Source organism: Sinocyclocheilus anshuiensis, unplaced genomic scaffold (assembly GCF_001515605.1).
Source record: "Sinocyclocheilus anshuiensis isolate Anshui unplaced genomic scaffold, SAMN03320099.WGS_v1.1 scaffold451, whole genome shotgun sequence".
NCBI classification, from domain to species: Eukaryota; Metazoa; Chordata; class Actinopteri; order Cypriniformes; family Cyprinidae; genus Sinocyclocheilus; species Sinocyclocheilus anshuiensis.
The window spans coordinates 635,297-644,399 of record NW_015549630.1 but is presented as its reverse complement, the minus strand read 5'-3'; the positions used below and the strand labels follow the sequence as shown (position 1 = coordinate 644,399).

General features: G+C 35.5%; 1 protein-coding gene across 1 annotated transcript in view; it reads left to right on the top strand.

Moving 5' to 3' along the window:
• The window catches only part of pbx3b (pre-B-cell leukemia homeobox 3b), a 93,647-nt gene that overhangs the window by 65,049 nt on the left and 19,495 nt on the right, over positions 1-9,103 (top strand). The window contains exon 3 of the mRNA XM_016448609.1: positions 8,912-9,058. Coding sequence (XP_016304095.1) covers positions 8,912-9,058 — 147 coding nt within the window. The remainder of the gene's footprint in view (positions 1-8,911; positions 9,059-9,103) is intronic.

Here is a 9,103-nt window from a genome sequence, read left to right as displayed (position 1 = left end):
AAAGTCTGACAGATATTAAGTAAAGATCATGTTCCAAGAAGATATTTTGTAAATTTCCTACCGTAAATAAATAAAAACTTACATTTTGATTAGTAATATGCATTGCTAAGAACTTCACTTGGACAGCTTTAAATGCAATTTTCTCTATATTTTGATTTTTTGGCACCCTCAGATTCCTGATTTTCATAGACAATAACACACACACACACACATATATATATATATATATATATATGCACAATATGTATTGTATATATAAGTCTCTTGTGCCCATTTATTTGATCATAAATATATTTATTTACTGTATATATTTATTTATTTATGAATGATCAAATAAATGGGCACAAAGACTTCAAAAGCATTAAAACATCTTATTGATCCAAACTTTTGAACAGCAGTGTACATTGAATATATTTATTATCAATAGGATTTAAGCAACCAGTATACAATAATTGATGGTAAGGGTAAAAAAAAAAACCGTACTCCAGAAAACAGTAATTTCAGTTTTAAAAAACTTTAATCTTTTGAATTAACTGCTTTTAGTTTGCTTGACAAAATGTACATTAAAAGTGAATATGTTTAGCTATTAATTACAAAAATAAATTGTTTAATTATTTAAAATTTTGAATAGCCCTTATGTTTTCTTTATATTATATTCAAAGTTTTATTTAAGTTATATTGATTTAAAGCAAAGCTGAAATCCCTGGTTGGAAATCACTGTTCTCGGGTTTGTGTAAGCAAAAACAAGCACACATCCTCACCAAGTCGCTGACCGTACCGAAGAAAAAAAAAAAAAAACGACTCTCAGTGGTGCTCGTGTGTGTGTTAAGAGCTTGGCACGCTTCAACACTGCAAATTAACTCAGCGGGGATGAGTCTTTATGGCTCTCATGGCCACTCTTAAGTGATGGGAGTAAACAAGGTAGAGGTCAGAGGTCAGTCGTAAGGTTATGCCCAGTGCCTAAGGGACAGATTGAGGGAGAGAGACAGAGAGAGCAGGTGTAAATTCACTATAATTGTTTTGACGGCACGCAGTTGTCAAATACTTGTCTATAACAGTAACATTGTGCCTGTCTTTTGTATTAAAGTATAAGGCCTGTTTCACACTGCATTGTTCGTGCTGGACCTACTGTACGCTTCTGGAAGTATGCACTGCTTACAGTGTGCAGTGGGAAACAGGCCTGAGTGTATTCAGTAATCTTTTGTTCGCAGTTTTTTTAAAGATTCGTAACACACCAGCAACAGTTCTCCCTTCATCGTGTTGTTCATTTTGAGCTGATGAAATCGAGTGACAGGCCTAAAGCACGGCGTTTAATTGGGGCTGGTTCTTCGCCGTATTGTGTATTTTTAGGGAACTTGTGAAGGTGAAGCTCGGCCTCCATTGTTCAAATGAGCTCCCAACCCCCTATTGTTCAAGTCCTAAGGAACTTTCATGAGACAAAAAAAAATTTAAAGGCAAAAAAAAAGAATGTTTCGTACTACTACCTTGGATTGTTGCATCAGGTAAAGGGTTTGGATAAAGGTGCATGGTGTTTACACATGCCGTCAAGCTTATGCTGAGAGAGTGAGGTATTAGGTAAATCCAGTGCGGATATCTGTGACTAAAGCAGCGGAAATTCTCAGCTGCGTATTTGTGGCTGTACTGCCAATGAAAGATCTAATCGCCTCAAAGCCTATTTTACCAGTATCACGGCACGATGTTTACATTGCTCATCCTAAAAGTGTTATTAGCTGCTTAGCTTAAAGGAAACCGCAGGCCTCAGGATGAAATAACCCGCTGTGTGGATGTGATAGCACTAATTCATTTCAGACATATTGGGGTTTAGTTTGAAGTGATAAAAGTGTTGTTACAACTGAGGAGATTTGCTTGTTTCTAATTTGTCTGGATCCTCTGTGAGCCGGAAGTTATATGAATAGTGTCACTATAATAAAACGGATAAGAATAAAGATTAAGGGAAGCGAACAGAGGGAGAATATTTCAAACTGAAAGGAAAGAAAATATGGTGAAATTACATGTGAGTGTATAAAGCAAAGGAAAAATTCTTCTAAATTTTAGTTTAAAATGCATACTCTAAGTTCTTTGAATATACTTTTTGTATTCATGATAGTTTCAAATGGTTTGGAAAACGTTTATACCATTTTCAATAAAATTGTTGTTTGTTTGTTTAAATTATTATTATTATTATTATTATTTGTTATATTATTATTACTATGTATTATACTTTATTATTATTATTTATTATTATACGTTTTATGATAGTTTTTAAGTATAAATGTTTAAAACCGCATGTGGTATAACAAAGAAAAAACTAATATTTTTTCAATCCTTTGAACATGTTTAAGTACCCATCTTAATCAATACCTTTTTTTAAGTGTTTTTTTTTTTTTAAATATATGTTTCATAGTATTTATTTAATATCATGAATTAGGAATTCATAAATATTATTGAATGACAACACATGACATTTTGAGAATCTTATTGACATTGACATCATCACAGTCATGATATTGCAATCGTTTCTAAAAAGTTTCCCTTTTAAGAATTTCATTTTTTGTTGACTTTTTTCACAAAATGTATCACAGAAACAAAAGAAAATCTAAATGAGTTTTAATTTTGAAAAATTAAAAACATGCTCATCATAGCAGAGTCATTGTGTGTGTGTATATATATCATTTATTTGCTTTTTTTTTTTTTTTTTTTTTTTTATAAATTTGGGACAAAAAAAGGAACCATATACAACAGGGGTGGGGAACGTTGATCCTGGAGGGCCGGTGTCCCTGCAGAGTTTAGCTCCAACCCTAATCAAAAAGACCTGAACCAGCTAATCAAGGTCTTCGGGATGCATTTAGGGTTTTTTTTTTCTAGGGTTTTTCAGGGTTGGAACTAAACTCTGCAGGAGAGTGGCCCTCCAGGATCAACGTTCCCCACCCCTGATATACAAGATGAGAAAATGATAAAACGTATAACAGCTGAAAGAGAGAGGAATGGAGAACCCTAAAATACTTTTGGGAGCGAACGAGGTAAAGATTCAACAGGAAATGAGTAGACTCTTATTTCTGTTGTTAAAAGAAAGTGGCCCCATAAAGCACAGCATTGTTTGCTTGAAGCTCTTGCAGCAGGTGGAGGTGGAAGAAAGGAGGGGGTCCGTGTCTACAAACGTGCCCATTATGGATGGCTCTCCTGGGCTGCCGTGGCACCAATACACCCAGTCTGCAGCCTGGAGGGGCCCGGCGCGCTCTCCGCACAGCCGAGTAATCATTTTTATCCCCGCCATTTCCCCTCCGCATAGCCGAGTAATCTTTTTTATCCCCGCCATTTCCCAAATAGAAATGGACACGTATGATAAAAGTGTCAGGGCCAGTGTGGGCGACAGGACCTTCTAACTGCATTACATGTCACATCCTCACGTCCCTCTCTGCTTTGCTTTGCCTGCGAACGGCCGTGTTATTGCTCGCAGGAACTTGGTGGTAATATACAGTGTGAGACAAGCAGCTCTTTATGGCCTCAGATTATTTGGTTTGAATGAAAGTGCTGATTTATGTCTGTTTAAGTGAAAAGCTCTGTAAATTCCCTCAGCTGCGCTTCCTGTTCTGGTCCTTCAGGAGCGACTGAGCGGAATGGTAGTGACAACTGAGGCTGGTGTGGAAATGTATCAGTTGGGGTGTATTTAATATACCTGACAGAAACGTGAAGAAATAAACCAACCTCAAAAACTAAGCCTTTACCTCCTCTAACGTAACACAAATCAAACGCAAACCCAAACATACTCATACTTGCATATGCTACCCAGTGAGCACGCAAATCATCGCATCATCTTGAAAGTATCATGCTCATTTTTTGTAGAGCCATAGTTGTGTACAAACCTCTGATAAACATCTAAAACCACAGACAACATCTGCTAAATGTCACTCTAACATCTGACAGGGAACATTTGGGCTAATCCATATGAAAATGATGTACACATCAAATCAGGGTTATTGTAGTTAACTAAAATTAAAACCTTTTAAAAAATCATTACTTTAAATAAAATAAACCTCAACTGAAATAAAATATATATTTAAAAAAACTTACTTGCAACATTCTCATTTTCATTTATTTGTATTTGATGTACTAAAATAATTAAAACTACAATTTAAATAAATAAAAATAAATAAATAATATAGACATAAAAAATTGACAAAAACACAACAACATTTCAACAATTTTAACTGAAATGAAAATAAAATGAATAAAAAATAGAAATATGTAAAATGTAAAAATTAAAAGTAATTCAAAATATTAATAAAATCTACATAGTATCAACACGTACTAAAATCATTAAAATTAGAATAAAATTAATATAAACTAAAAACATTAATATAAACTATAAAAACATTTAAAACTAATAAAATGACAAAACTGACAAAATGACTAAAACTAACTCAAATTAAAATAAATGGATACAAATGAAAATATGAAATCATGGAAATAAAAAGTAATACAATATAATAAAAACTATTATACTAGAAACTTGATGTACTGATTTCTTTTTAAACTGAAATTAAAACAAAATTAATTAAAAATAGAAAAATGAAAATAGAAAAATAGAAAAATGAAGACAAATTCAAAATAGTAATAAAAACTATATAGTATCAACTTATGTACTAAAATCATTAAAATTAAAATACAATTAATATAAACTATAAAAAAATCATTTAAAAAATAATAAAATGACAAAAACAACAACATTACTAAAACTAACTAAAATTAAAATAAAAGGATAAAAATGAAAATATGAAAGCATGAAAATAAAAAACTAATTCAAAATAATAGTAAAATATAATAAAAACTATTATGCTATCAACTTGATGTACTGAAATAACTAAAACTACAAACATTAATACACCTAATAATAATAATAATAACAAACACACACACACCAGAAACAAAAAAATAAAAATCTAACTAATGCAGCATATTGCCAAAAAACGATTATAGTATCCCGAAGTACTGAAATAAGACTGGATCAACTTGATGTCTTGGCGATTGGTTGGTTGTGTGTATGTGTAGTTGTGTGACTGCTCTTGGAGTCAGTGGGGCAGGGTCATATTGTCCCTGGTGTGGCCTTGGCTCTGTGCGCTGACACTGCATTGTCCAGCACAGCCAGCTGAGCGTCTCACACAAATGACCTCATTCATCCTCGGCCTCTCACACCATTACACCTCATGGCCTAATATCAACAGCACATACATGAGCTAACACCTGATCAATAGCGCACGGGCCAGGCAGTCTGGGCTGAAGGTGCCGCTCTTTAAATTTGTTTTGTTAGCCGAGTAAATGGTCTCTTCATGTTGACAGCGTCTTGTCTTTGTTTATTTACAAAAGTGGGTTAGCTAGAATGTCCGTGTTTGGTGGGGTTTGTTTGTACTCTGGGTTTGCTCGCCGCAGGCATTGATGGATTGTAGCTTTTTTTTTTTTTTGTGGTTGTGCTTTATGGGAGCGAGTCTTGAAGTCTGTTTGCAAAACCATAAAATGAATGTGTAAATATTTGTTTGTGAAGTAAGTGTAGCGTTGCAAATGTATGACCTTAGTCAATTATGTTAGTGTGTATATATGCGTTCAAACTCGTATTTTGTTTATGGGATTGATTTGAACAACATATAGTAAATAAACTAGGTAGTTGACATAAAAATAAAGCAATGTCCTGTGGTATGGCAAAGCCGGCTATTAAATGCAGGCATGTACTTATTTTTTTTTTATTTTTTCGTTTGTTTGTTTGAAAGAAATTAATACTTTTAAACAGCAAGGATGCATTAAATTGATAAAAAGTGAGGGTAAAGACATTTATAATGTTACAATGGATTTCTATATTAAATAAATGCTTTTGAACTTTCTATTCATCAAAGAATCCTGAAAAAAAAACATAAGTTATTTTAAATTGTAATAATATTTCACAATATTCCTGTTTTTACTGGATTTTTATCAAATAAATGAAGCCTTACTGACCCCAAATTTTTGAACGATAGTGTGTATTTCTGTTTATTTTTTGTTTTGTTTCCCAATGTAATGTTGAACTACTCAAATGTAAAACAAATTTATTTAAACTGTTTACCCATCAAGCATACCTGTGTTCTTGTGTGTAATGTGTGTGTGTGTCTTTGTGTCTCTGTCAAACCCACAGAGAGGCTTAGCTGCTTGCCAGGCTTCCACAGTGCAATAATAAAGTCAGTAATCTCCTCATTTAGGATTCAGCATCTCACAGTATCTTAATGAAGCCTGTAATGAAGCTCTCAGAAACTCTCAGAACCCCCAAATCACCCACTAGTTAAACCGTCCAAAATACCCAGACCAACCACAGCATACACACACTTGTCTTAGTCCTAGACATTTCTTTGTGCATTTATGATGATTTCTCGCCCCCTATGTTAGCTGAATAATAGTATGTTAATTTCAGCTTGTTTTAATTCTGGTTTTAAGGCTGTTTTTTATGTCTGGCTTTTAAAGCTTATGTGTTGAATGAAAATTAATTGGGATCTATTCTTTACGTTCCCATAATTCTGTATAAAAAGGTAAAACAAAATGGCAGAGAACTGTGATCCAGGCAGCTTTAGATACCAAGAATATTGTTTCTTACGGTTAACGACAAACACTACTACTATGAAAGTAGAAATCGGGATGTGTCCCAAATAACAAACACAGAAGGCCGCAGACAGTGTGCATCTTCTTAGAGAGGCACCGTTACAAATACATGTTAAGATTAAAACGTTTGATTAAAATCTTTCACAAAAAGAACTTTTTCTGCTTCATTATTCTCCTATATGAATGGAATTCATTATGCAAACACAGAGAGAGAGAAAGAGAGAGAGGCAAGCATGATGAGGAAGTTTGTAATCAATCTTAATGGCTCTTTACTGCTCCAAGGTTCATTATGAATATCAGGCAAACACAATGAGCTATCTTTCACCCTCATATCGATTGCTATGCAAATTTACATACATTTCAAGCAGCCTGGCCTCTGCAGAGAGCAGAACCGGGTTGTATAATAAAACAGTTTGTTAACAACAAAACATAACGGCACTTGTGAGAACACTTTCTGCTCATTATTACGCCGTACTCGTGATTTCGGAACAGCAGGCGAGCGCGTTCAGACACGTGTACAAGCGCGCCTTTCTGTTTAGCATCGCCTCAGTGTGGAGAGGTGCCATCACGCCGTTGAGTGTGTGTCAGTCGGTGACTATCCCTGTCATGTATGGCTGTGAGTACACACACCGTGTGTGCAGTGTGCTGTGAAAATCCGAGAAGGCAGCACTGCAACACAGAGGAAAAACACATTTGTACCTACGGGCCTTTTCAGCACTCTCTCAATACCCCCAGCGCCCTGATCCGTCTCACTTTAACTCAAGCATAGAGATGGGCCCGAGTGGACGGCGTATTTTCACTCTAATACAGTCTGTAGTTATTTTGGCCTGTTGTGACAGATAGTGGTATTTGCTGACAGACAGAGGCTTGATTGCAGAGCTGACTACTCGTGTGATAGTGCACCTGTGATTATTGCCTTTATGAAATTCAATCATTTGTCAGTAATGAATTTACTCTTTCATCGTTCATGGGTCATGAGGGCAGCAGACGGGCCCAAGCGAGGCAGTATATGTCCTTACATTCTCTTTTTTTTTTCTTTTTTTTTTTTTTTTAAACATTGAGAACTTGTTGCTGGAAACTTGTTGTATTATGTCTGGTTTAGACAGTATCCATCACATTCCTTTACAAATATGTAGAGATAATAAAGTTTTTGAAAGGGTTTAGTAAGTGAGCATGTCCTGAAAAGAATAGTTTGGCCAAAAATGAACAGTCTGTCATCATTTACTTGTTCCAGACCTGTTTGGGTTTTATACTTAAAGGGATAGTTCACCCAAAAATGAAAATTCTGTCATTAATTACTCATCCTCATGTCATTCCAAACCCGTAAGACCTTCATTCATCTTCGGAACACAAATTAAGATATTTTTGATGAAATCCGAGAGCTCTCTGACCCTCCATAGGCAGCAAGGGTACTACCACGATCAAGGCTCAGAAACAAAGCAAGGAAATCTGTAAAATAATCCATGTGACATCAGGGGTTCAACTGTCATTTTACAAAGCTATGAGAATACTTTTTGTGAGCAAAAAAAACAAAAATAACAACTTTATTCAACAATTCTTCTCCTCCTCATCCAGTCTCCTGAGACGCACCGCCATTGTGGACAGAGTATCAGGACGCATGCGCTTGCTTCCGCTTCATGTAAACAACGCATAAATTGAATAAAGTCGTTATCTTTGTTTTCTTTGCACACAAAAAGTGTTCTCGTAGCTTCATAAAATTACAGTTGAACCCCTGATGTCACATGGATTATTTTACCAATTTCCCTGTTACACTTCTGGACCTTGATCGTGGTAGTACCCTTGCTGTCTATGGGAGGTTCAGAGAGCTCTCAGTTTTCATCAAAAATACCTTAATTTGTGTTCCGAAGATAAACGAAGGTCTTACGGGTTTGGAATGACATGAAGGTGAGTAATAAATGACTTAAATAATAAATAATTAATGACTTAAATCATTTTTGGGTGAACTATCCCTGTAAGTGTAAAACTCAAACAGGTCTGGAACAAGTAAATGATGACAGACTGTGCATTTTTGGCCAAACTATCCCTTTCAGAGCATGCTCACTAACTAAACCCTTTCAAAATCTTAAAACATATTTTGAAAAATGTCACTGGGGTCCATGTTTTCTTTGGGCCCAAATGACTTTAATTGACTTTAAGAGTATCAAAATATAATCTTTTGTGTTCCACAGTTGAAAAGAGTCATACATCTAGTACGATAAATTGATTCAAAACTGTTTAAGAATATAAAAAGCCTCGCCATATCACTGACCGATCGCTTCTTGTTGTTTATCAGGTCTAAGTATCCGCGGGGCTCAGGAGGAGGACCCGCCGGATCCACAGCTGATGCGTCTTGACAACATGCTTCTGGCAGAGGGCGTGTCGGGACCGGAGAAGGGCGGAGGATCAGCGGCGGCGGCAGCGGCAGCAGCAGCAGCCGGCAGTCCCGCTGACAACTCCATTGAGCACTCTGACTACAGGGCCAAAC